The sequence below is a fragment of the Camarhynchus parvulus genome, chromosome 21 (assembly GCF_901933205.1).
Source record: "Camarhynchus parvulus chromosome 21, STF_HiC, whole genome shotgun sequence".
Lineage (NCBI taxonomy): Eukaryota > Metazoa > Chordata > Aves > Passeriformes > Thraupidae > Camarhynchus > Camarhynchus parvulus.
This window is the reverse complement of record NC_044591.1, coordinates 806,651-834,519: the sequence shown is the minus strand read 5'-3', so window position 1 is coordinate 834,519 and position 27,869 is coordinate 806,651. Positions and strand designations below refer to the sequence as shown.

At 62.2% G+C, this 27,869-nt stretch overlaps 1 protein-coding gene across 1 annotated transcript; it reads right to left on the bottom strand.

Annotated features, from left to right (window-relative positions):
- Positions 1 to 1,388: 1,388 nt before the first annotated feature.
- Positions 1,389 to 27,787, bottom strand: CROCC (ciliary rootlet coiled-coil, rootletin). The gene is given in 33 exon segments (XM_030964029.1): positions 1,389 to 1,682; positions 2,765 to 2,908; positions 3,490 to 3,672; positions 7,261 to 7,410; positions 7,490 to 7,611; positions 8,937 to 9,255; positions 9,726 to 9,893; positions 9,966 to 10,064; positions 10,066 to 10,126; positions 10,648 to 10,758; positions 10,760 to 10,881; positions 10,955 to 11,086; positions 12,559 to 12,693; positions 12,962 to 13,063; positions 13,623 to 13,774; positions 15,521 to 15,648; positions 15,736 to 15,806; positions 15,808 to 15,927; positions 16,212 to 16,358; positions 16,360 to 16,704; positions 16,753 to 17,077; positions 17,714 to 17,875; positions 18,992 to 19,170; positions 19,433 to 19,597; positions 20,145 to 20,280; positions 21,469 to 21,675; positions 21,752 to 21,858; positions 22,488 to 22,653; positions 23,244 to 23,335; positions 23,412 to 23,495; positions 23,573 to 23,752; positions 25,761 to 25,900; positions 27,675 to 27,787. Coding segments are annotated over 32 exon segments (5,043 nt in total). The 5' UTR covers positions 25,896 to 25,900; positions 27,675 to 27,787.
- Positions 27,788 to 27,869: the final 82 nt, after the last annotated feature.

The following is a 27,869-nucleotide window of genomic DNA, read 5'->3' as shown; positions in this document are numbered from 1 at the left end:
GTTCCAGTGGGATGTCGCTGCAGCTCCTGCTCCTTGAGCAGCGTGATCTGCAGGAGGGAGGGAGGGAGGGGAGACTGTGGGGCCAGGCCGTGTCCCCTGGGGCTGTGTCCCCCGGGCCGTGTCCCCGTGTCCCTGCGGGCTGTGTCCCCCGGGCCGTGTCCCCCAGGCTGTCCCTGTGTCCCCCACGCTGTGTCCCCGTGTTCCCCGGGGGTGTCTCCGTGTCCCCGGGCCCTGTTCCTCAGGCTCTCCCCGTGTCCCCGGGCTGTCCCTGTGTCCCCTCACCTGCTCCTCCAGGCCGCCGCGGCCGAGCCGGAGCCGCTCCAGCTCCCTCTGCAGCTCCGCGGGCGCCTCGGGGAGCGGCCGGGCCCGGAGCTCCAGCGCCGACACCTGAGCCTGCGGAGAGGGGTGCCCGGCACCCCGGGATGGGCACGGCCTGCATGGGCACCCCAGAACGGCCAGCACCAACACCAGCACCAGCACCAGCACCAACACCAACACCTCCCTGGTGCTGGCACCAACACCAGCACCAGCACCAGCACCAGCACCAACACCAACACCAACACCAACACCAGCACCAACACCAACACCAACACCAGCACCAACACCAACACCAACACCAACACCAACACCAACACCAACACCAACACCTCCCTGGTGCTGGCACCAACACCAGCACCAGCACCAGCACCAACACCAACACCTCCCTGGTGCTGGCACCAACACCAGCACCAACACCAGCACCAACACCAGCACCAACACCAGCACCAACACCAGCACCAGCACCAGCACCAACACCAGCACCAACACCAACACCAGCACCAACACCAGCACCAACACCAACACCAGCACCAACACCAACACCAACACCAACATCAGCACCAACACCAACACCAGCACCAACACCAGCACCAACACCTCCGTGGTGTGGCCAGTGCCAACACCTCCCTGCCCCTGGAACCAGCCCAGCCCCTTCCCAGTACCAGGACCATTCCCATTGGGATGAGCCCGGCCCCATCCCAGCACCAGCACCAGGCTCGTTCCCATCAGGATGAGCTCCTGAAGGAGCAGCCCCAACCCATGGATTGGAATCAGCCCCAACCCATGGATCAGGAGCAGCCCCAGCTCCATCCCATGGATCAGCCCCAGCCCACAGATCGGGATCAGTCCCAATCCATGGATCAAGAGCAGCCCCATCCCGTGGATTGGGATCAGCCCCAGCCCATGAATTGGGATCAGCCCCAGCTCCATCCCATGGATCAGCCCCAGCTCCATCCCATGGATCAGGATCAGCCCCAGCCCCAACCCGTGAACTGGGATCAGCCCCAGCCCATGAAATGGGATCAGCCCCAGCTCCATCCCATGGATCGGGATCAGCCCCAGCCCATGGATCAGCCACAGCCCATGGATCGGATCAGCCCCAGCCCATGGATCAGCCCCAGCCCATGGATCAGCCCCAGCTCCATCCCATGGATCGGATCAGCCCCAGCCCATGGATCAGGATTGGCCCCATCCCGCGGATCGGGCTCGGCCCCGGCCCCAGGACCCACCCGCAGCACCTGGATGCGTTTCCGAGCCTCCTCCAGCTCCCGCTCGGCCGAGCCCGCGGGGGGATCCGGCCCCGCCCGGGGATCCGGCCCCGCCGGGAGCTGCGCGGATCCAGCCCGGCTGGGAGGGTCCCGCTCCTGCCCGGACACACAGATAAATATTTACTAAAGTATGTGAAATAAGTAGATAAACCCAAATATGTATTTTTTATATATATATATAATCTAATATAGTATGAGATTATTAGATATGATGATATAGGTATGAGATGATAATTAGATCATTAATTAGATCATTAATTAGCCCATAAGGGTGCGGGGCTCTATGGGGGAGCCACAGGGTGCGGTCAAAGGTCAGAGAATTTGGGGTGAGGCCCCACTCACCTCCTGCTGCCGGTCCTGGGAGGGCGCGGCTCCGGCGGCATCCCGTGTTCCGGCGGCATTCCCGGCTCCCACAGCATTCCCAGATCCCGGAGCATTCCCGGCTCCCGGAGCATCCCCAGCTCCCGCTGCTCCCGGGAGCAGCGGCCCCGCGACACCCGGGACCCCGAGACCCCGTGACACCGGGGCCCCGAGAAGCCCGCGCACCGGGGCACCCCCCCAGCCCCTCCAAGATAGCCCGCGACACCCGGGGACACCCCCGAGACAGCCCGTGACACCCGGGGACACCCCCAAGATAGCCCCGTGACACCCGGGGACACCCCAGGGACAGCCCCGTGACACCCGGGGACACCCCCAAGATAGCCCCGTGACACCCGGGGACACCCCCGAGACAGCCCCGTGACACCCGGGGACACCCGAGACAGCCCCGTGACACCCGGGGACACCCCAGGGACACCCCTGGGACACTCAGGGACACCCGGGGACACCCCCAGGACAGACCCAGGGACAGCCCCGGGACACCCCCGGGACAGACCTGGGATACCAGGGACTGGCAGGGGGCTGAGGGGGACTGGGAATGGGTCCAGGGAGAACTGGGACAGGATTCAGGGGAACTGGGGGAGCTGGGAGGGGGCTCAGGGGCAAGAGGGAGGAGTTCCAGTGGGAACGGAGGGGACTGGGAATGGTTCAGGGCAAATGGGAGCACTGGGAGGGGTTCGGATGGAACTGGGGCTAGTGGAAGGGGGTTTTAGAGGGCTGGGAGGGGGCTCACAGAGAATGAGGGGACTGGGAAGGGGCTCGGGAGGAGCTGGGGGCACCGGGAGGGGTTCCGGTCCCACCTGGAGCAGCCTCCGGTCCGTCTCGCCCGCGGCCAGCGCGTTCTGGAGCTGCAGGAGCCGCTCGTGGAGCGGGGACCCGGCCGGAGCCTCCCCCTTGGAGCCGCTCCCCGGGAACGGCCCCGAGCGGGACTCGGCCTGAGCCAGCTGTGCCCGGACGGGAACGGAGAGTGGGGAACTGGGACGGGATACCGGGGAACTGGGGGGGCTGGGAGGGGATATCGGGGGAACTGGGGGCACTGGGAGGGGAACTGGGAGGAGATACTGGGGGAACTGGGGGGACTGGGAGGGGATACCGGGGGAACTGGGGGCACTGGGAGAGGGCTCAGGGGGAACTGGGAGGAGATACTGGGGGAACCGGGGGAGCAGGGTAGGTGTTCAGGAGCAGAGGAGTTGCGAAGGGATTTGCGGAGAACTGGGGAACTGAGAAGGGTTTGGGGGGAACTGGGGACAATTGGGATGGGATCCAGGGGCAGGTCAGAGGAACTGAGAGTGGGTTCAGTGAGAACTGTGGGACTGGGACGGGGCTCAGGGGAAACTGGGGGGACTGTGGGAAGTGGAGTGGGGTCAGTGGGAGCTGTGGGACTGTGGGAAGTGGAGTGGGGTCAGTGGGAGCTGTGGGACTGGGAAGTGCTTCAGGAGGCGCTGGGAGGGCGCTCAGGGGGGAACCGTGGGACTGGACCCACGGAAAGGCAGTTGAACCCCTGGAACCGGCGGGATCCCGGTACCTGCGTGCGGAGCTGCTCCGCTCGCTCCCGCGCCTCCCGCGCCTCCGCGTCCCGCTCGGCCAGAGCCCGCCGGGCCCGGCCCAGCTCCGCCTCCAGCGCCCGCCGCTGCAGCTCCAGCCGGGCGCTGCGGCTCTCGCACAGCTCCAGCCTCTGCCGGGCCTCCTCCAGCTCGCCCAGCTTCTCCTGGAGCCGCCGGAATGCGGGCGTGGAGCCGGGATGTGCCCACCCGGACTGCCCCGCGCTCCCACCCGGGCTGCTGACACTCCCCACGGGGCTGCCCGGCATTCCCACCGGGATTATCCCACATTCCTGCCTGGATTATCCCACATTCCCACCGGGACTGCCGGCATTCTTGCCTGCACTGCCCCCCAATTTCCAGCTGGACTCCCCCATTCCCACCCGACTCCCTCATTCCCCCTTGGCGCCCCATTACCCTCGGCCCCATTCCCCCCTGACCCCCGTTCCCCCCTGGCTCCCCCATCTCCCCCACCCTGCTCCCCCGTTCCCATTCCCATTCCTGTTCCCATTCCCATTCCTGTTCCCATTCCCGGTCCCATTCCCATTCCCATTCCCATTCCCTTCCCATTCCCATTCCCATTCCTGTTCCCATTCCCATTCCCATTCCCGTTCCCATTCCCAGCCCCATTCCCATTCCCATTCCCCATCCCCATTCCCATTCCCATTCCCATTCCCATTCCCATTCCCATTCCCATTCCTGTTCCCATTCCCATTCCCATTCCTCATCCCCATTCCCATTCCCATTCCCATTCCCATTCCCATTCCCATTCCCATTCCTGTTCCCATTCCCATTCCCATTCCCCATCCCCATTCCCATTCCCATTCCCATTCCCATTCCCATTCCCATTCCTGTTCCCATTCCCATTCCCATTCCCATTCCCATTCCCATTCCCGTTCCCATTCCCGCTCCCATTCCCATTCCCATTCCCATTCCCATTCCCATTCCCAGCCCTCGTCCCATTCCGTTCCCATTCCCATTCCCATTCCCATTCCCATTCCCATTCCCATTCCCGTTCTCGCTCCCATTCCCATTCCCCTCCCCATTCCCATTCCCATTCCCATTCCCATTCCCATTCCCATTCCCCATCCCATTCCCGTTCCCGTTCCATTCCCGCTCCCATTCCCATTCCCATTCCCATTCCCTGTCCCGCTCCCATTCCCTCCTGCCTCTCTGCCCGCTCTCCTCCCGCCGCCGGCTTCCCAGCCCGCCCCATTCCCGTTCCCGGCGCCCGTCCTGTCTCGTCCTGCGCCAGGGCCCGCGCTTCCGCCCCTCACCCGCCCTGCCGCTTGTTTCCAGCGGTTTCTGGGGGCAAAGCGGCTTCCCGGGACGTTAGGGGGTTTGTGGGGGTGCACTGGGGTTTTATTGGGGTTTATTGGGGTTTGTCGGGGTGCACTGGGCTCGTGCAGCAGTTTATTGGGGTTTGTGGGGGAAACGGGGCCATTTACTGGGGTGTTATCGGGGTTTTACCGCGGTTTGTGGGGGCAAAAGGGGATTTACCGGGATTTTACTGGGGGTTTATTGGGGTTTTATTGGGGTTTGTGGGGGTAAAAGGGGTTTTATTGGGGTTTTATTGGGGTTTGTGGGGGTGCACTGGGGTGTGACCGGGGTTTTATTGGGGTACAGTGCAGCTTGTGGGGATGCACTGGGGTTTTAGTGGGGTTTTCCTGGGGTTTGTGGGGGTAGAAGGGGATTTACTGGGGTTTTACTGGGGTTGGTGGGGGGGTAAGAGGGGATTTTATTGGGGTTTGGGTTTGTGGGGTTTTACTGGGGTTTTACTGGGGTTTTACTGGGGTTTATGGGGATGGAAAGGGGTTTTACTGGGGTTTGCGGGGGTGCACTGGAACGTTATTGGGGTTTGTGGGGGTGCAGAGGGCTTTTAGTGGGGTTTTACTGGGATTTGTGGGGGTACATGGGGGTTTGAATGGGGTTTGTGGGGATGAAGGGGGGTTTTCATGGGGTTTTACTGGGGTTTGTGGGGATGCAAAGGGGTTTTACTGAGCTTTTGCTGGGGTGCAGAGGGGTTTACCTGGGGTTTTGCTGAGGTTTGTGGGGTGCAGTGGGGTTTTATTGGGGTTTATGGGGATAGAAGGGGTCTTACTGAAGTTTGTGGGTTGTTACTGGGGTTTGTGGAGCTGCAGTGGAGTTTTACTGGGGTTTGTGGGGGTGAAAGAGGGTTTCAATGGGGTTTGCAGGGGTGCACTGGAATGTTATTGGGGTTTTTGGGGGTGAAGTGGGGTTTTATGGGGTTTTACTGTGGTTTGTGAGAGTACAAGGGGGTTTTACTGGGGTTTGTGGGGATGGAAGGGTGTGTTACTGGGGTTTGTGGGGGTGCAGTGGAGTTTTACTGGGGTTCTACTGGGGTTTTTGGGGGTGCAGAGGGGTTTAACTGGAGTTCGTGGGGTGCAGTGGAGTTTGTGGGGGTGCAGTGGGGTTTTACTGGGGATTATGGTGTTGCAGTGGGGTTTTACTGGGGTTTATTTGGTTTATGGGACTCGCAGAGGGGTTTGTCAGAGTTTATGGGGGATGTTGGGGGGTTACTGGGCCTTATTGGGGTTTCTGGGGGATGCAGGAGGGTTTCATTGGGGTTTGTGGGAATTGCAGAGGGATTTATGGGGTATGTTTGGGTTACTAGGGTTTATGGGGGTTTACTGGGAGTTTTGGGGGTGCAGAGTGGTTTATTTGGGTTAATGGGGGATGCAGGGGGGTAATTGGGATTTATGGGTCTTTACTGGGGTTTATGGGGGATGCTGAGGGGTTTTACTCATTTTATTGGGATTTACAGAATTTGCACACTGGGAATTATAGGGGAGGCATGGGAGGTTCCCAATTTTACTGGGGTTTCTGGGAGATTCAGGGGGGGGTTTTACCCACTTTATTGGGATTTATGGCATCTGCTCAGGGCATTTCCCAGTTTGCTTGGGGTGGTGATGGGATGCAGGGAGGTGTTACCAGTTTTATTGGGGTTTTATTGGGGTTTTATTGGGGTTTTATTGGGTTTTTTTAGGTTTTGTTGGAATTTATGGGGGACTGGGAGGGGTTACTGGGTTAGAGGGATGCACAGGGGTTTTACCCCTTTATTGGCATTTATGGAGACTGCACGGCGAGTTCACCAGTTTTACTGCAGTTTATGGGGAATTTTTTAATGGGTTACTTTTTTATTACTATTTTTTTAATGTTTGGGGTCTTTTATTGGGATTTCTGCAGTTTGCACAGGGTTTTTTTCAGCTGTTTCATTGGGGTTTACAGGAAACACACGGGGGATTTACCAGTTTTACTGGGATTTACCTGGGGTGCAGACAGGTTCTGCCCCTCTTGTTGGGATTTATGGAGTTTGCACGGGGGGTTTTACCAGTTTTACTGGGTTTTGTGGAGTTTACCAGTTTAACTGGTATTTACATGGGATCCGTAGGGGAGTTTAGCAGTTCCAGGGGGATTTATGGGCATCCATGAGGGTTTCACCAGTGTCACTGGGATGTGTGGGGGAAGCAGAGGGGTTTTACTGGGTAAAGGGTTTAAAACCCATTTTATTAGGGTTAGAAGGATACATGGGATTTTTTACCACTTTGTACTGGCGTTTAAAGGAGGCACAGAAGGGTTTTGCTGGGGTTTACTGGGATTTATGAGCTTTCCCACCAGGATTTTGGAGGAAATCCCGGGGAGCATCCTCCTCACTGGGCAGCACCACCCCCTCGCTGTGCCTCAGTTTCCCTCCGAGCTCCCGCTGGCTGTGGCGGCTCCAGCAGCCACCAGACCACCCGGAATGCCCAAAAATCCCCATCACCTTGCTCGCTCTCGTCCAGCAGTTTCTGGAGCCGCTGCGCTCGGGCGCCGGCGCTGTCCCGCTCCGCCTCCGCCTCCGCCAGGCGCCGGCCCAGGCTGCCCAGCTGCCCCCGCAGCTCCTCCTGCCGGGAACAGCGGCTGGGATCGGGCCGGGAAGGGCCCTCTGGGGACAACGGGGACGGCAGGGACAGGGACACGCACCCGCTCCCGCTGCGCGTCCTGCAGCTCCTGCAGGAATTCGCGCAGGGGCGCCCGCAGCGCCTCGGGATCGGCCTCGGGGTCCGCGACAGAGCCGGGGCTGCCCGAACCCTCCGGGGCCCCGCCTGGGGGGACAAGAGCGGTGCCAGGGGGACACCAGGGAGCCTGGGGGGAGGGCACGGAGCAGCGGGGGACACCAGGGAGGCAGGGGGCGGAAAAATGTGGGGATGCAAGGGACCCCGGGGTGCAGCGGGTGGAATAATGGGGGTTGGGAGGATCCAGGGATGCAGGGATGGAATAACAGGGTTTGGGAGGATGCAGGGATGGAATAACAGGGTTTGGGGGACCCAGGGATGCAGGGATGGAATAACAGGGTTTGGGGGGATCCAGGGATGCAGGGATGGAATAACGGGGTTTGGGGAGACCCCTGGGATGCAGGGGATGGAGTGAAGGGGACCCCGGGGTGCAGGGGGTGGAATAATGGGGTTTGGGAAGATCCAGGGATGAAGGGGATGGACTAATGGGGTTTGGGGGGATCCAGGGATAGAATAATGGGGTTTGGGAGATCCCTGGGATGCAGGGGATAGAATAACGGGGTTTGGGAGATCCCTGGGATGCAGGAGATGGAATAACAGGGTTTGGGGGGATGCAGGGGTGGAATGACAGGTTTTGGGAGACCCCTGGGATGCAGGGGATGGAGCAATGGGAGATCCCTGGGATGCAGGGATGGAATAACAGTGTTTGGGGGGATCCAGGGATAGAATAATGGGGTTTGGGAGATCCCTGGGATGCAGGAGATGGAATAATGGGGGTTTGGGGGGATCCAGGGGTGCAGGGATGGAATAATGGGGGTTGGGAGAATCCAAGAATGGAGGGATGGAATAATGGGGTTTGGGAGACCCCTGAGATGCAGGGATGGAATGACAGGGCTTGGGAGGATCCAGGGATGAAGGGGGTGGAATAATGTGGTTTGGGGGGATCCAGGGGTGCAGGGGTGGAATAACGGGGTTTTGGGAGCCCCCTGGGATGCAGGGGATGGAGCAATGGGAGACCCCTGGGATGCAGGGGATGGAGCAATGGGAGACCCCCAGGATGCAGGGATGGAATGACAGGGCTTGGGAGGATCCAGGGATGAAGGGGGTGGAATAATGGGGTTTGGGGGATCCCCGGATTGCAGGGGTGGAATAACGGGATTTGGGAGCCCCCTGGGAGTGGATGGAGCAATGGGAGACCCCCGGAATGCAGGGGATGGAGCAATGGGGGTTTGGGAGACCCCCGGGATGCAGGGGATGGAGCAATGGGAACCCCCGAGCAATGGGGGTTTGGGAGACCCCCAGGGGAGAAAAATGGGAGCGCGGATGCAGGGGCCGGAGCACGGCTGTGTTGGAGATGCCCCGGGCTGGATCAAGGGGTGCCGCTTCCCTTCCCCTCAGCCCCCGGGGCCGCTCACCCTTGGCCCTGGCCACGGCCACGGTGCGGCGCAGGGTGGCCTGGAGCCCTCCCAGGCGGGACTCGGTCGCCCTGCGCTGCTCCTCGCCGCGGGCCAGCTCCGCCTCCAGCCCCTGCGCCCGGCCCTGCGCCGCGCTCAGCCGCAGCCCCAGCTCGGCCACCTCGGCCCGCGCCGCCTCCACCTTGAGCTGCAGGTTCCGAGCGTCCGCCAGCAGCTTCTTCTCATTGCCCCGCGCCTCCTCCAGGCTGCGGGACAGCTCCTGCTCCCGTCGCCGGAACTCCTGCTCGGCCGCCGCCAGGCGCTGCTGCAGCTGCTGCAGCTGAGGGGGCACGGGGGAGAGGGGAAGGGTGGGTGGGAGCGATGGGGATGGGGGATGGAGAGTGGGGTGATGGGGAACCCAGAGAGGCAGGGATGGAGCAATGGGAACACCCAGGGATGCAGGGGATGGAGCAATGGGAACACCCAGGGATGCAGGGGATGGAGCAATGGGGCAATGGGAACACCCAGGGATGCGGGGGATGGAGCAATGGGAACACCCAGGGATGCAGGGGATGGAGCAATGGGGCAATGGGAACACCCAGGGATGCAGGGGATGGAGCAATGGGAACACCCAGGGACACAGGATGCCACGGTGATGGCAATGATTGGGGACAACAGGCACCCAGCTATGGCCTGAGGGCACAGAGACACCTCCAGACCCACAGGACAGCCAGCTCTGGGGGCACAGGGACACTTTGGGATGTGGGACACCCACAGCGGGTTCTTGAGGACCTTTGGGGACGGCCTCACCTCCTTCCTGGCAGCCTCGGTGCCGGCCTCGCTCTCGGCCACCTTCTGCCTGAGCCCCGAGGCCTCGCGGCGGCTGCGCTGCTCCCGCTGCTCCTCCAGCGCCACCCGCGCCTGCAGCTCCCCCAGCTCCCGGCCCCGCCGGCTGTTCTCGCTGTCCAGCTCCTTCACCTGCCCGCGAGGGGACCGGCGGTTCGGGGACACGCCGAGGCTCAGTGCCACCCCCCGTGCCCCGTTCCTGACCTGGCGGCGCAGCTCCTGCAGCTCCCGGCGGCTCTCCAGGCGGGCGCGCTCCAGCCCCCGCAGCGCCGCCCGCAGCTCCCGGCACACCTCCCCGCCGCCGCGCCGCCGCCGCCTCCAGCAGCGCCAGACGCTGCTCCTTGTCCTCCCCGGAGCGCTTCAGGCTGCGGGCAGCGGGGGCTGGCAGCGCCCGGGGGGCAGCACACCGCCAGCCCCAGCCGTGCCCCAGCTGTGCCCGTGCCCCAGCCCCAAATTTCCATCATCTTGTCCTGAGCGTCCTCCTGGGCTGGAGCACCACCCCATCCCAACCTGAGCATCCCAACACTGCCTCCATCCCAGGCATCGCCCTCCAGGGTGGGGATCACCCCTGCAACTCCCAACTCCTGCTTTCCCTCATCCCGAGCATCCTCCAACTCCTGCATCTCCCAATCTGTGCTTCCCCTCATCCTGAGCATCACCCAACTTGTGCTTCCCTCATCCCGAGCATCTCCCAACTCCTGCTTTCCCTCATCTCAAGCATCTCCCAACTCCTGCATGTCCCAACTCCTGTTTTTCCCTCATCCTGAGCATCTCCCGACTCCTGCATCTCCCAGCGTGGACATTCCCTTACCCTGAGCACCCCCCAGCCCCGAGCAGCCCCTCCAAGGCCCTGCACCCCGCGCTGAGGCCATCCCGCGTTCCCGACCTGATGCGCTCTCCCTCGGCGCGCCGCAGGGCCGCCCGCAGCTCCTCGTTGGAGCGCTGCAGCGCCTTCCTTCGCGGGCGTATCGCCAGCGCCCGCCGCCTCCTGCGCCCGCCGCCGCTCGGTGTCGCGGCCCTCGCGGCTGTCCGGGCCTCTCGCTGCGCCCAGCAGCTCCTGCCGCGCCGCCGCCGCCGGCGCCTCGGCCCCCCCGCCAGCTGGCGCCCGCGCCTCCTCCGCCTGCCCGGAGCGGGAATCCAGCGATTTGGGGCTTTCAGGGGGACGGGAAGGGGTTTTGGGGGGGTTGGTTCACCTCTCGCAGGGCGCTGTCCCGCTGCTTGGCCGCCGCTGCCGCCTGGTCCCGGAGCGTCCTCGCCTCCCGCTCGTGGCTCAGCGCCGCCTCCTCCGCCCGCGCCCGCAGCGAGCGCAGCTCCACGGCCAAGGCCTGCGGGGTGCGGCACCCTGAGACCCCCCGCCCTCCCTTCGGGGGTCCCGGGGGGCGGCAGCACGCGGGGGGTCCCGGAGAGAGGGAACAATGGGGATAGGGTCTCGGAGATGGGGGGATAATGGGGATGGGGCGCAGAGAGAGGAGGGACAGAGGGGTTGGAGTCCCAGAGAGAGGGGACAATGGGGATGGGGTCCTGGACACGGCGGGGTAATGGGGATGGGGTCCTGGAGAGAGTGGGACAGTGGAGTTGGAGTCCTGGAGAGAGTTGGGGCAATGGGGATGGGGTCCCAGAAAGGGGGAGACAATGAGGATGGGGTCCTGGAGAGAGTGGGACAGTGGGGATGGGGTCCTGGAGAGAGGTGGGGGCAATGGGGATGGGTCCCAGAAAGAGGGGGGAACAATAAGGATGGGGTCCCAGGGAGGGGGGAGGGCAATGGAATGGGTGCTGGAAAGGGGGGGACAGTGGGGATGGGGTCCCAGGGGGTCCCAGAGAGGGGGGGCAATGAGGATGGGGTCTCGGACACGGGGGGGTAATGGGGATGGGGCACAGAGAGAGGAGGAACAGTGGGGTCGGGGTCCCGGAGAGAGGTGGGGACAATGGGGATGGGTCCCAGAAAGAGGGGGGACAATGAGGATGGGGTCCTGGAATGAGGGAGGGCAATGGGGTTGGGGTCCCAGAGACAGAGGAACAGTGGGGATGGATCCCGGGGGTCGAGGGGGGCCAATGGGGATGGGTCCCAGAAAGAGGGGGGACAATGAGGATGGGGTCCCAGAGAGGTGGGACAGTGGGGATGGATCCCAGGGGGGCAGAGACAGGCAATGGAGATGGGTCCCAAAACAGGGGGGGACAGTGAGGATTGGGTCCCAGAGAGAAGGGGTGCAATGGGGATGGGTCCCAGAAAGAGAGAGGGCAATGGAATAGGTCCTGGAAAAGGGGGGACAGTGGGGATGGGGCCCCAGAAAGAAGGGGACAGTGGGGATGGGGTCCTGGAAAGGGGGGGACAGTGGGGATGGGGTCCCGGAGACAGGGGGGCAGTAGGGGTGGTGCAGGGATGGGGAGAGGGGGCTCAGACACCACAGCTGAGCCCCATTCCTGCAGGAGAGGGGGGGTGAAGTTGGGGGGCTGCAAGAAAAGGGGACACTGGGGGGGTCTTGCAATGGTGGGGGTGAGGCTCACGCTACCAGGGCTGGGGGGATGCAATGGGGGAGCATGGGGGGTACCCAGGGATGGGGGGGCCGCAATGGGGGGTGGCACAGGGGATATTCAGACAGGAGGGGCGGCGGTGGGGGATGCCCAGGAATTGAGGGGTGACAAGGGGACACCCAGGCAGGGGTGGCTGCAGGAGCAGGGGACACTTTGGCAGTGGAGGTCACAAAGAGGGGAGACACCTGGGCATGGGGGCTGGAAGTGGGGGCTCAGTGGGGGCTCGGTGCCACTCTGGGGGGTTCTGGGAGCCCCCCAAACCCACCTGCTCCTTCTCCTGGTGGCCCGTGACCTCTCGCCGCCGCTGCTCCAGCTCGGCCGTGGCCTCGTCCAGGCTCTGCTGGAGCCCTGCCAGTGTCCCTGCCAGGGCCACCCGCTCCTCCTCCTGCAGCGCCAGAGCCTGGGGACATCGGGGGTGGCACAGGAACAGGGGGACATCGGGGGTGGCACAGGGACAGGGGGACATCGGGGGTGGCACAGGGCTGGGGGACATCAGGGTGGCACAGGGCTGGGAGGACATGGAGCTGGCACAGGAACAGGGGGACATGGAGCTGGCACAGGGACAGGGGGATAACAGGGCTGGCACAGGGCTGGGGGACAGGGGAGTGGCACAGGGCTGGGGGGACACCAGAGGTGGCACAGGGACAGGGGGACATCAGGGCCACCACCTGCTGCTTCTCGCTCTGGCGCTGCTGCCGCACTGCTGCCAGATCGGCCACCAGCTCCTCGTGCTCCTGCACCAGCCGGCCCCGCTCGGCCTCCAGCTCCTCCTGCCGGCCCCAAAATCACCAGCGGGCCCCAAAAATCACCAGCAAACCCCAAAAATCGAACCCAAATAATCCAGCACCCCAGGCATTGTGCCCCGCCAATCAGTGGGAATGTCAGAAATCAAGGTTGCCCCCCAAAAATCACCACTGTGCTCTCAACAATCAGCACGTGCATCAAAAATCAGCTCTGTGCCCCAAAAATCGACATTTCACCCCAAAAATCACCACCGAGCCCCAAAACACATTTCACCCCAAAACCCAACATTTCACCCCAAAAATAACCGTGTCCTCAACAGTCAGCACGTGCATCAAAAATCAGCTCTGCACCCCAAAAATCACCACTGAGCCCCAAAACACATTTCACCCCAAAAATCAACATTGTTCCCCAATAACCAACATCGTGCCTCAACAATCACCCTTAAAACCCCCCAAAACCCCATCACAGCCAAAAAATCACCATCACACCCTAAAAACCTCCAGCACAGCAGCCCAAAATCCCAGCGCCGTGCCCCAAATCCCTCCCGCAGCCCAAACCCTCGTGCCCCCCCGGCCCCGTGCGCACCTTCTCGCGCTGGAGCTGCTCCAGCTGCTCCCGGTGGGCGTCGCGGGCGCTCTGCAGCGCCGCTGTCACCGCGGCCGCCTCGGCCACCGCCACCGCCTGGCGCCGCTCCCGCAGCTCCTGCGCCCGCTCCCGCCGCGCCACGCTCAGCTCCGCTGGGGGACACGGGGACAGCGCGGTCATGGGGACAGCCCGGCCATGGGGACAGCGCCGGCCATGGGGACAGCGCGGTCATGGGGACAGCCGGCCATGGGGACAGCTCGGTCATGGGGACAGCGCGGTCATGGGGACAGCCGGCCATGGGGACAGCCTCGGTGACAGGGACACACCTCAGTGATGGGGACAGCCTCGGTCATGGGGACAGCCCGGCCATGGGGACAGCCTCGGTGACAGGGACACACCTCAGTGATGGGGACAGCCCAGTCATGGGGAGACCCCTCAGTGATGGGGACAGCCTCAGTGATGGGGACAGCCCGGTCATGGGGACAGCCTCGGTGACAGGGACACACCTCAGTGATGGGACACACCTCAGTCATGGGGACAGCCCAGTCATGGGGACACCCCTCAGTGATGGGGACAGCCTCAGTGATGGGGACAGCCCGGTCATGGGGACAGCCCGGTCATGGGGACAGCCTCGGTGACAGGGACACCCCTCAGTGATGGGGACAGCCCAGTCATGGGGACACCCCTCAGTGACAGGGACACCCCTCAGTGATGGGGACAGCCCAGTCATGGGACAGCCGAGTCATGGGGACAGCCTCGGTGACAGGGACACCCCTCAGTGATGGGGACAGCGTGGTCATGGGGACAGCCTCGGTCATGGGGACAGCCCGGCCATGGGGACACCCCTCAGTGATGGGGACAGCACGGTCATGGGGACAGCCCAGTCATGGGGACAGCCTCGGTGACAGGGACACACCTCAGTGATGGGGACACGCCTCAGTCATGGGGACAGCGCGGTCACGGGGACACCCCCAGTCATGGGGACAGTGCAGTCATAGGGACAGCCTTGGTCACAGGGACACCCCTCAGTGATGGTGACAGTGCAGTCATGGGAACACCCTCGGTCATGGGGACAGCCCAGTCATGGGGACAGCCCAGTCATGGGGACACTGCACCATGGGACACCTGTAAATCATGGGGACACCCTCAGTTATGGGGACATCCCAGTCATGGGGACACCCCCAAGTCATGGGGACACCCCTGGTCATGGGGACAGCTTTGGTCACAGGGACACTCCTCAGTGATGGGGACAGCCTCAGTCATGGGGACACCCCGAGTCATTGAGACACCTCTGGTCATGGGGACAGTAAAGTCATGAGGACACCCCCAGTCATGGGGACACCCCTCAGTCATGGGGACACCACACCGTGAGACACCTGTAAGTAACAAGGACACCCCCAGTCATGGGACACCCTAGAGCTAATGGGGACCCACCAGTCACTGGGGACAACCCCAGACAGTGGGGACACCCTGTCATGGAGACACCCCCTGTCAATGGGGAAAAGGGGATGGAGCTGAGGATGAGCATGGGGATGATGGATGGAGATGGACGGTGAAGATGGAGTAGGATGAGGATGAAGATGTATTTAACAGATACTGTGGATGGGCATGGATGGTGAAGATGGGGATGGATGGGTTGAAGATGAAGATGGGGATGGATGAGGATGAGGATGGGGATGGATGGGAGGGGGACGAAGATGGGGAACGGATGGGATGAGGATAAGGATGAAGATGGGGATGGATGGGATGATGGTGGGGATGGATAGGATGAAGATGGGGATGGGGATGGATGAGGATGAGGATGGGGATGGATGGGATGGGGACAAAGATGGGGATGGATGTGTGGGAGCTGGCCATGGCCACGCCAATGGGACACATGGGTGGCCGGGACCCCTCACCCTCCAGTGCCTCCTTGGCCTGGGCCAGTGTCCGGCCTTGGGTCTCCAGCTGCTGATTGCGGGCCTGGAGCTGGGCCAGCTCCTGCTGCAGCTGGAACACGGCGCTCTCCAGCCCCTCCTTCTCCGACCTGCAGGACACAGGGCACGGGGCTGGGCACGGAGCTGGACCCGCCCCCGCACCCCCCGACTCAGCCCCACCTGAGCCCGGCCCCCACCTGAGCCCGGCGGCCTCGCGGTCGCGGTGCCGCTCCTGGCGCTGGGCAGCCGCGAGCTGCACGGCCAGCCCGGGCCCCGTCCTGGGCCAGCGCCGCCTGCGTCCGGCCCAGCCGCTCCTGCTCCGCCCGGAGCCGCTCCTGCCTCGCCCAGCCGCCCAGCGCCTCGCCCGCCGCGCTCTGCTCCTGCACCGCCTGCGGCACACCGGGGACAGCCCGGGGACAGCTCAGGGACCACCAGCTATCGCATGCCCCCTCCCAGTTACCCTTGGCACCCTCCCCACCTCTCCCAGTTACCCCAGACAGTCTCCCCACCGCTCCCAGTTGTCCCTGGCACTCTCCCATTTACCCCTGACACCCTCCCCAGCGGCCCCATGCCCCCTTCCCACCCCTCCCAGTTACCCTTGGCACCCTCCCCACCTCTCCCAGTTACCCATGGCACCCTCCCCACCTCTCCCAGTTGCCTCCGCGGTGCCCACCTGGCCCAGGCTGAGGCGCAGCCGCTCGTGGAGCCCGCGCAGCTCCCGCAGCTCCTCCCGCAGCCCCCGCCCGTCGTCCCGGGGGTCTCCCCCTTGCCGCTCCAGGTCCCGCCGCTCGCTGCCGGGCGGGGGGCCGCTCTCCAGCCGTGCCCGCAGCAGCGCCAGCTCCCGGCACAGCTCCCGCCTGCGCAGCCGCCCCGCTCCCGCTCCTGCTCCAGCCGCCCAGCCGCCGGCCCAGCTCCGCCTTGTCCCGGGCCAGCCCGGCCGCCAGCTCGCTGGTCTTGGCCAGCGCGTCCCCCGCAGCTCCTCCGCCTCCGCCGCCCGCCGGGCCTCCGCCAGCTCCCCGCAGCTGCCCTGCGCCTGCCAGCGGGCACCGGCTGGCACCGGGGGCACGGCGGGACGGGGAAACGGGGACAGGGGCAGTACCTGGGGCGGGGGGACATGGGGGCACCTGGGGCTTGGGGAGCACCTGGGAGCACGGGGGGCACCTGGGGCTTGGGGAGCACCTGGGGGCACAGAGAGTACCTGGGGCAGGGGCTTACATGGAGCTTGGGGAGTACCTGGGGCATAGGGGGCACCTGTGGAACCAGGCCATGGGGGCAGCTGGGGCTGGGGGCTGCACCCACGGCAGGCCTGGCACTGCTGGGGAGTGCACCTGTGCCCATGGGGATGCACCTGTGCCCATGCCTGGCCCCGCTGTGGGGCGGGTCCGGGTTCCCACCTTGCCCAGGGCCTCTTCCAGCGCCTCCTGCTCGCCCCGGGCCAGCTCCGCCTCCAGCAGGGCCCGGCTCAGCTCCTCCCGCGCCTCCAGCAGCTCCCGCTGCGCCCGCGCCCGCTGCGCCTCCAGCTCCTGCACCTGCTGCTGGCTGTGCGGGGACAGCACAGCCCACCTGTGCCCACCTGTGCCCAGCTGTGCTCACCTGTTCCCACCTGCACACCCACTTGTGCCTCCTGTACACTCACCTGTGCCCACCTGTGTCCCCTGTGCACCCACCTGTGCCCACCTGTGCCCACCTGTGTCCCCTGTGCACCCACCTGTGCCCAGTTGAACCCTCCTGTACCCCCCTGCACACCCACCCATGCTGCCTGTACACCCATCTGTGCCCACCTGTGCCCACCTGCATCCACCTAGGTAAGTCCTGAGGGGTGCTGTGCCCTCCATTACCTGCCTGTGTGCACCTGTATGTATGCACCTGAGCCCACGGGCACCCACCTGCACCCACCCACCTACACCCACCTGTGCCCACCTACACCCACCTGTGCTCATCTGAACCCTCTTGTACCCCCTGTATACCCTCTACCTGCCCAGACCCCACACCCACCTGAGTCCCCACCTGTACCTGCTAGCGCCCACCTGTGCCCCCCATGCCCTCCTATGCCCCCAGAGCCACCTGTGCTCATCTGAACCCTCCTGTACCCCCCGCACACCCTGTACCCACCCTGGCTCCAAACACACCTGGGTCCCCACCTGTGTTCACCTGTGCCCACCCACCCGTGCCCACCTGTGCTGCAGCTGCTCGTGGGCAGCCTGGGCCTCGCGGGCAGCCTGGTCCCGGCAGTCCTGCAGGCTCTCGCTGCGGCGCCGCAGCTGCTCCCGCTCCTGCTGCAGGGCCCCCGCCCGCTGCTGCTCCTCCGCCAGCGCCGCCTCCGCGCGGCACAGCTCCCTGCGGACACACGGACACACGGGAAAACGGACACATGGACACACAGGCACACGGGCACAGGCTCATGGGCACACGGGCACATGGACACATGGACACATAGACACATGGGCACATGGGCACAGGGCTCATAGACACATGGACACATGGACACATGGGCACATGGACACATGGACACATGGGCACACGGGCACAGGCTCATGGACACATGGGCACATGGACACAAGGGCACATGGACACATGGGCACATGGACACAAGGGCACATGGACACAAAGGCACACGGGCACAAAGACACTTGGGCACATGGGCACATGGGCACACGGGAAAACGGACACATGGACACACAGGCACACAGGCACAGGCTCATGGACACATGGGCACATGGACACATGGACACACAGGCACATGGGCACATGGACATGGGCACACAGACACACAGGCACATGGGCACATGGACACGGGCTCATGGACACACGGACACACAGACACATGGGCACAGGCTCATGGACACATGGACACACAGATACATGGACATGGGCACATGGGCATACGGACACATAGGGACATGGACACAGGCACAAGGGCACATGGCACAGGGACACATGGACACACAGGAATGTGGACACACGGACACACTGGAACATGGACACATGGACACACAGACACACGGACACACGGGCACACGGACACACGGGCACACGGGCACATGGACACAGACACACAGGAATATGGACCCACGGACACACAGACACATGGACACAGGCACACGGACACATGGACACATGGGCATATGGACACACAGGCACACAGACACACGGACACATGGACACAGGGACAGATGTACATAGGCACACAGACACATGGGCACACGGACACAGACACACAGATATGGGCATGGGCCCACAGACACGGGAACATGGACACACAGACACACAGGCACACAGGCACAAGGGCACATGGACACACGGACACATGGACACAGACACCTGGACACCGGACACATGGGCACATGGACAAACAGACACATGGATGCACAGGACAGATGGACATTCAGGGACAGACACATGGACACACAGGGACAGACAGCCACACACACAGGACAGACAGAGGGGCGGTACCTGCGCAGCCCCTCGGCCTGGGCCCGCAGCTGAAGCCCCTCCCGCTGCGCCTCCTCCTGCGCCCGCCGGCAGCTCCCGGCCTCAGCTCCCAGCTGCTCCAGCCGCTGCTCCAGCACTCCCAGCTCCCGCCGCAGGCTCCCGGCCGCCTCCCGGCCCGCCTCCGCCTGGCTCCGAGCCTCCTGGGGGCCAGCCTTGATCAGATCCCATCCTCATCTCCATCCTTCCCATCCTCATCCTCATCCCCATCTTCCCATCCCCATCCCTATCCCTATCCCTATCCCTATCCCTATCCCTATCCCTATCCCTATCCCTATCCCTATCCCCATCCCCTTCCCCTTCCTCATCTCCATCCCCATCCCCATCCCCATTCCCATCCCATCCCATCCCATCCCATCCCATCCCATCCCATCCCATCCCATCCTCCTCCTCCTCCCAGCTCACCTGCAGCTGGAGCTGGCGCCGGCTCAGGGCTGCATGGACAGCAGCAGCGGCGGCGCTGGCAGAGAGGCTGCGGAGAGGGGACACAGCAGGACACGGAGGGGACACGGGGGGACACGGGAGGGACACGGCGGGCACGGGGGACTCGGGGTCATCTGCCAGCACCGCCTGTTCCCGGGAAAATCCAGGGGAAAGTGAGGCAGGGAAGGGAATTAAGTCAGTGAAGGAGGGAACCAAGGTGAGGAAGTGGAGATGGAGTCGAGGGAAGGAGAAACTGAGGTGGAAAATGGGAAATCAAGTCAAGTAAGGGAAAACTGAGGCAGGGAGGGGAAAACTGAACCAGGGAGAGGGGAAACTGAATAAGGAAATACAAAAACGAATCGAGGAAGGGGACACTGGGACAGGGAGGGGACACTGAGGCAGGGAGGGGACATTGAGGCGGGGAGGGGACACTGAGGCGGGGAGGGACATTGAGGCGGGGAGGGGACACTGAGGAAGGCAGGGGACACTGAGACAGGGAGGGGACATTGAGGCAGGGAGGGGACACTGAGGCAGGGAGGGGACATTGAGGCAGGGAGGGGACACTGAGGCGGGCAGGGGACATTGAGGCAGGCAGGGGACACTGAGGAAGGCAGGGGACACTGAGGAAGGCAGGGGACACTGAGGCAGGCAGAGGCCCCTCCTGGCTGTGGGTGGCCCCAGGGTGTCCCAGCACCTGGGTGATCTCGTGCAGCGTCCGGCGCAGCAGCTCCAGCTCAGAGCGCAAAGCCTGCACCTGCTCCGGCGTCGGCTCTCGGGCACGCGCGGCCTCCTGTGAGCCCCGGGACAGGATCAGGCCGGGAATGACGGACCTGCATCCACAGACCCCCACACCCTGCACCACCAGCGCTCCCACAAGCCCACATCTCACTGCCTAAAACAACATAACATCCCATACATCAACTACTCACACCCCACACCAAGCATCCATCATACACACAGCATCAACAAGCATCAGCATACAAGCATCACATCCAAGAAGCATCATCCACACCAACATCCAACACATTCACATCACATCCAACACCACAACCCACATCCAACATCCAGCATCCAACACCCAACATCCAACATCCAGCATCCAGCATCCAACATCCAGCATCCAGCATCCAGCACCCAACATCCAACATCCAACATCCAGCACCCAACATCCAGCATCCAGTGTCCACACCCCAACCCACCCAACAACCTCCCCCACACCACAAAATCCCCAGCCCACACCACACACACCATCCAGCACCAGCAACCACCTCCCCATCCTGGTCCATCCTGCATCCACTCCCACGTGCCCAGCATCCCTGCCTCAGCCTCAAAACCTTCCCCACAAAAAATCCCCTATAGCTCCATGGGGGTGCATCCTCCCCATCCTGGTGCCCCCTCCCTCCTGTGCGTATCCCATCCCTCTGACCCATATTCCCTCACTACCATTCCTTGACATGTGCGCATCCTGGTCTCCTGCATCCCTCCTGGTCCCTGCATCCTTCCTGGCTTCCCATCCCTCCTGGCACCCCTGCATCCCTCCTGGTCCTCCTGCATCCTTCCTGGTTCTCCTGCATCCCCTCCTGGTGCCCCTGCATCCCCTGGTCCTCCTGCAACCCTCCTGGCCGTCCTGCATCCCTCCTGGTGCCTCATCCTCCTGGCAGTCCTGTACCCCTCCTGGTCCTCCTGCATCCCTCCTGGCGATCCTGCATCCCACTCACTCTCTCCCCATCCTGTGCCACATCCCCAAAATCTTCCCTGTGGAACATCCTCCTGGTCCTCCTGCACCTCTCTTGGTGCCCCTTGCACCTCCTGGTCCTCCTGCATCCCTCCTGGTCCTCCTGCATCCTTCCTGGCGCCCCTGCATCCCTCCTGGCACCCCTGCATCCCTCCTGGTCCTCCTGCATCCCTCCTGGTGCTCCTGCATCCCACCCCTCTGACTCACTCCTCCCCATCCCGTGCCACATCCCCTGCACTCCCACTCCTCCCCTCGCCCACCGGGTACCCCCCATCCCCCGTACCTGGCTGCCAGGGTGTTTTTCTCCAGCTCCGCGTCCCGTGCCCGCGCCGCCAGCTGTTCCTGCAGCTGCTCCAGGCGCAGCTCCTGCCGCTCCCGGGCCGCGCCCGCCTGGCTCTCGGCCAGCCGCAGGTTGGCGGCCAGGTGCAGGCAGGCGGCGTGGGCGGCGCGGCCCGTCCGCGACACCTCGTGGCCCAGCTCCGACAGGTCCCTGTGCGGGCGGGAGGCGCACGGTGGGACCCCCAGGGATGCCCGGAGGGAGGGATCCCGCCCCGGGCCCCGCTGACCTCTCGGTGGTGGCTTTCATCTCCCCGAAGTGGCGCCTGAAGGCCACCAGCTGCCGCCAGAGGGTCAGGAGCCGGCTGTGCTCGTTGCTGAAGTAGGTGTTGAAGGACTGGGGTGGGATGGAGTGGGATCAGGGATCCACCACGGTCCCCAAATTCCCTAATATCCCTCCTGGCCACACCCATCAGCCCCACAGTCCTCCACAGCCCCACCCCAACTCTTGTGGGCACAGAGAGGGGTGTGGGGCTGACACATCCTTGCCTCACAACCCCTTCCCATCACATCCCCCACACTCCCAAATTCTTCTCCATGCAACATCCCCCACGGCCCCACATCCCTGCCATGGTCCTGTGTGACTGTCCCTGACACATCCCTGCATCCCCCCGCCTCATCTCCCATTCCCATCCGTGCCACATCCCCAAATCCTTCCCCATGGAACATCACCTATGGCCCCACATCCCCCACATTGCCCCTGACACATCCATCCAGCTCATCTCCATTTCCCATCCCAAATCCTTCCCCACAGAACATCCCCCCGGCCCTGCATCCCTCCTCAGTGACCCCACATCCCTCTGCCTCGCATCCTCTCCCCATCACATCCCCCATACTCCCCAAACTCTGCTCTTTGCAGCATCCCCCAGGACCCCACACCCCTCTCCATGACCCCACATCCCTTCATCCCCCTCCCTCTCCCCGCTGCTGCTCCCTGGTGTCCCCTGTCCCCAGGGTCTCCCCCACCTCCTCCTCCCGCCTCCACTCCGCCTCCCGCTGCTCCAGCTCGTCCCTGGCCCGTGCCCAATCCGCCGTGAGCTTCCGGATGTCCTCGCTCAGCGCCGCGTTGGCCACGTTGGCCTGCTCCAGCTGCTCCCGCAGCATCGAGTTCACCTGCACCAGGCTGCTGCTCCTGGGATCCCAAGGGATCACCGGGGTCAGAATCCCCCTGAGAATCCTCACATTCCCCTTGGGATCCTGCCCACCTCTGCTGCTCCTGGGATTGGGGATCACTGGGGTCAGCACCCCCCAGGAATCCTCATATTCCCACCCACCTCTGCTGCTCCTGGGATGGGGATCACTGTGGTCAGAATTCCCTGGGAATCCTCACATTCCCACCCACCTCTCTGCTTATCCAGAATCACCGAGCTCAGCATCCCCCAGGAATATCCACATCCCCCGGGATCCCGCCCACCTCTGCTGCTCCTGGGATTGGAGATCACTGGGGTCAGAATCCCCTGAGAATCCCTATATTCCCTGGGATCCTGCCCACCTCTGCTGCTCCTGGGATCCCAGGGAATCACCGAGCTCAGCATCCCCCAGGAATCCCAACCTCCCCCAGGATCCTGCCCATCTCTGCTGCTCCTGGGATTGGGGATCACTGGGATCAGAATCCCCCGGGAATCCTCATATTCCCACCCACCTCTGCTGCTCCTGGCATTGGGGATCACTGGGGTCAGAATCCCCTAAGAATCCTCACATTCCCCTTGGGATCCCGCCCACCTCTGCTGCTCCTCCTCCAGCCGGATCAGGGCGTTCTCCAGCTCGTTGCTGCTCTCCTCCTCGGGCTGGGAGCCGCTGGCATCCAGCTGGATCTGTGGGAACATCCCCCCCGCTGGCCATCACCCCGATTTGGGATTTGGGGCAGGGCACCCCCAAAGCCTCCCTCACCGTCAGCCTCTCCTGCTCCAGCTCCGTCGCCTTCTCCAGCAGCTGCTGCTCCACTTCCCCGCATTTCTTCTTGTACTGCAACACCTGCGGGAGGGACGGGGGTGACACCCATGGCGGGGTGTCCCCAAATTATCCCAGTGCCCCCCCGGGGAAGGATTTACCTTGGCTTGGAGCTTCTGCACCAGCTGGGCCTGGCGCTGCTGGCCCTCCTGGTAGGCCTGGAGCTTCCTCTTGTAGGCAGCCTGCTCCTCCTCCAGCAGCCTCCGCAGCTCGATGTTGTGCTGGGCCAGGCTGCGGCTCTCGGCCGCCTCCTCGGGCTCCAGCCGCAGGCTCTGCTCCAGCTGGGGTCAGGAGAGACCAGGCTGGCACCTCCACATCCCTGGGCATCTGCTGGCATCCCCACCCACACCCCTGGGCATCCCCCAGCCCAGGCTGGCACCCCCACACCCCTGGGATGCCCAGGCTGGCATCCCCACCCACACCCCTGGGCATCCCCCAGCCCAGGCTGGCACCTCTACCCACAGCCCTGGGCATCCACTGGCATCCCCATCCACACCTCTGAGCATCCCCCAGCCCCCAGCCCAGGCTGGCACCCTCACACCCCTGGGATGCCCAGGCTGGCACCCCCATCCACACCCCTGGGCATCCCCCAGCCCAGGCTGGCACCTCCACACACCCCTGGGCACCTCCCACCCTCGCTTCCAGGGGTTCCATGGCAAATCCCAGCCAGCCAAAGGCCCCAGTTCCCACATTCTCCCATTTCTCCGTGCACAAGGAGGGGGTGGATGGGAAATTTTGGGGGTGTTTTTAAGGATAGCTCAACCTCCAGTCTGTGGGTTCAGCAAAGCCCCTTCGCAGTTGGCACAGAGTGGGTGATGGATAAAGGATCCTTGGGTACAGAAGTGGAAACTTGCCGGGGGATATTTTCCTGATATTTGCTTTTATTTTTAATATTGAGGCACAAACCGAGGGATTCCTCCAGTATCCCACCAGTTTGGGGCACACTCAGCACTGGGAGGGCCAAAACCCTTTGGAATTCCCAGTTGCCAGGGCAAAGTGCTGGAAAACTGAAGGATTCCCACAGGGAGAGGGGAAGGTTCCTTCCCAAAATCCAGCAGGACAAATAAAACAGGGATGGACAAGCCCTGGCAAGCCAGGACTGGTCTGGACAATTCCCACCGTGGGGACACCACAGCTCTTCAAACCCTACACATGGAATGCCAGGGCTGGAGCTGGCACTGCCTGGAGTTTGGGGATGAAAATGGGATTTGGGGGGCTGGCTGAGGGTGTTGTACTTGATAGCCAGTTCTGGATTTTGGGGTTAAAAAGGGGGATTTGGGAGGACTGGATGAGGGCATTGTAGTTGATGGCCAGATGGGAGGCTATTTTCCAGCTCAATGAGGGCATTGTACTTGATGGCCAGCTGTAGATTTTTGGGGTTAAACAGGGGGATTTGGGGGGCTCACCCGCTCACTGATGTACTTGATGACCAGCTCTGATTTTGGGGTGAAAATGGAGGATTTGGGGAGCTCACCTGCTGGCTGAGGGCATTGTACTTGATGGCCAGCTGAGTTTTAGGGCTGAAAAAAGGGGATTTGGGGGGCTCACCTGCTCGCTGAAGGCGTTGTACTTGATAGCCAGCTCTGGATTTTGGGGCTGAAAAGGGGGATTTGGGAGGGCTGAGGGCATTGCATTTTATGGCCAGCTGTGGATTTTTGGGGTTAAAAAGGGGGATTTGGGGGGCTGGCTGAGGGTGTTGTACTTGATAGCCAGCTCTGGATTTTTGGGGTTAAAAAGGGGAATTTGGGGGGCTCACCCGCTCACTCAGGGCATTGTAGTTGATGGCCAGCTGTGGATTTTGGGGGTTAATTAGGGGTTGCAGGGATTTGGGAGGCTGGCTGATTGGGGGCATTGTAGGGCATTGTACTTGATGGCCAGCTGTGGATTTTGGGGCAGGGGGGTTTGGGGGGCTGGTGAGGGTGTTGACTTGGAGCTCTGAGTTTTGGGGTGAAAAGGGGGGATTTGGGGAGCTCACCTGCTGCACTTGCTGAGGCGCGTTTTAGGGCTAAAGAGGTATTTGATGGCCAGCTCTGGATTTTGGGGCTGAAAAGGGGGATTTGGGAGGGCTGGCTGAGGGCATTGCATTTTATGGCCAGCTGTGGATTTTGGGGTTAAAAACGGGGATTTGGGGAGCTCACCTGCTCACTGAGGGTGTTGTACTTGATGGCCAGCTGTGGATTTGGGGGTCAAACAGGGGGATTTGGGGGGCTCAGCCACTAAATGAGGGCATTGTACTCGATGGCCAGCTGTGGATTTTTGGGGTTAAAAAGGGGGATTTGGGGGGCTCACCCGCTCGCTGAGGGCATTGTACTTGATGGCCAGCTCATCGCGCTCGGCCCGGCTCTGGGCCAGCAGGTCCTCGACGCGGGACAGCTCCTGCTGCAGGATCCTGTTCTCCTCCTGCAGGGACAGCAGCGAGGCCATGGCCCCTGCGGGACGGGATGGAGAGAGGCAGGATGGGATCTGGGATCCGGGATGGGATCTGGGATCCAGGATGGGATCCAGGATGGGATCCAGCCCAGGACACAGCCAGGGCATCCTTTGCCACCACGAGCTGCTCTGCTCCCCTTGGCAAGGGGCTGAGCCCTCCCTGGGTGCAGCATCTGGATAAAGGATCCTCAGGGATAGGAACAACAACCTGCCTTGGGATCCTTCCCTGATATTTGCTTTGGTTTTAATAACCAGGCACAAACAGGGGGATTTCCACCGAAATCCCACCACCCCTCAATGCGAGTCTCCTCCAGTCCTTGGAGAGCGTTCTGTCCCCTGGCCTGGCTGGAAATGCCACCTCCTACGCTCAGACATTCCAAGGAATGTTATTTGTGAGGGAAGAGCTGCTGGAAATGCACAGTTGTGGTCAAAAACCCACGGGAAGTTTGCAGTTGTGACTGCAAGGGCGTTCAGATCCACGTTCACAATCACAAAACTGCCAGAGATTTGCAGCTGCAACCACAAAATGGCCAAAATCTGGAGTTTGGGATCACAGAGTGCTGCAGATCAACGGCTGTGATCCAAACACACTTCATTTTGCAGCTGCAACATAAAACCTCTGTAAATGTGTGTTTGGGATCACAAAATCAGGGCAGGTTTATAGCTGCAAGAGCAAAACTGCTGCAGATTTGCAGCGATGATCCCAAAACTGCTGTAAATTAATGACTGTGATCCCAAAACTGCTGCAGATTTCCAGTTACAATCCCAAAACACGCTGCAGATTTACAGTCACAACCACAAAATCACTAAAAGCTCATGACTGTGATCCCAAACCTGCTGCAGATTTCCAGTCACAATCCCCAAACTGTTGCAAATTCATAGTTGATCCCAAACACGCTGTAAATTGATGTTTGTGATCCCAAAACCGCTACAAATTAATGTTTGATTCCAGAACTGCTGCAGATTTCCAATTACAATCACAAAAATGCTGCAGATTTGTAACTGCAATCACAAAACTGACACAACATTTGGATTTCTAATGCCAAAACCTCTGCAAATTCATGTTTGTGATCCCAAAATCGCTGCCGATTGATAGCTGCAATCATAAAACTGGCACAAACTTGCATTTGTGATCCCAAAACTGTTGTGAATTCCTATTTGTCATCCCAAAACTGCTGCAGATTTACAGTTGCAACCACAAAATCACTAAAAATTTGTGTTTGTGATCCCAAACCCCGCTGCAGATTCACAGCTGTGATCCCCAAACCGCTGTAAATTCGCATTTGTGATCCCCAAACCGCCATAAAATCGTATTTGCGCTCCCCAAACTGCCGTAAATTCTTATTTAAGATCCCAAACCGCGGCACTTTCCCATTCGCGGCCACAGACCCGCCCCTGATTCTCCGCTGGGATCACGGAGCCGCCCCGATCCGCGATTTTCCCATCGCAAACCCCCTTCGCCCTCCCAAACCCGCTGCCCCAGCGCCATTCCCGATCCCATTCCCATTCCCGATCCCATTCCCGGTCCTCATCCCATTCCCTATCCCCGATCCCATTCCCGACCCCGATCCCCATCCCATTCCCGATCCCAATCCCATTCCTATCCCCGATTCCAATCCCATTCCCGATATTCCCGATCCCAATCCCATTCCCGATATTCCCGATCCCATTCTCGATATTCCCAATCTCATTCCCGATCCCATTCCCGACCCCGATCCCATCCCCGGTCCCCATCCCACTCTCCCCGCACCGGGAGGGATCCGGTGTCCCCACCTCAGCCCCGGGAGCATCTCCCGAGCCCCGGGCACCCCCTTGCCGCGGCCTCCTCGTCCCCCGGCCCCTTTTCGCGGGATTTGGGGCGGTTCGGGCTCGGTGCCCGCCCGCGGGAAGCGGATGCGGGGTCGGGATCAGCCCGAAATCCGCGTCCCCTCCCCGTGTGACGGCGGGAGCGGGGACCCTCCTCTTCCT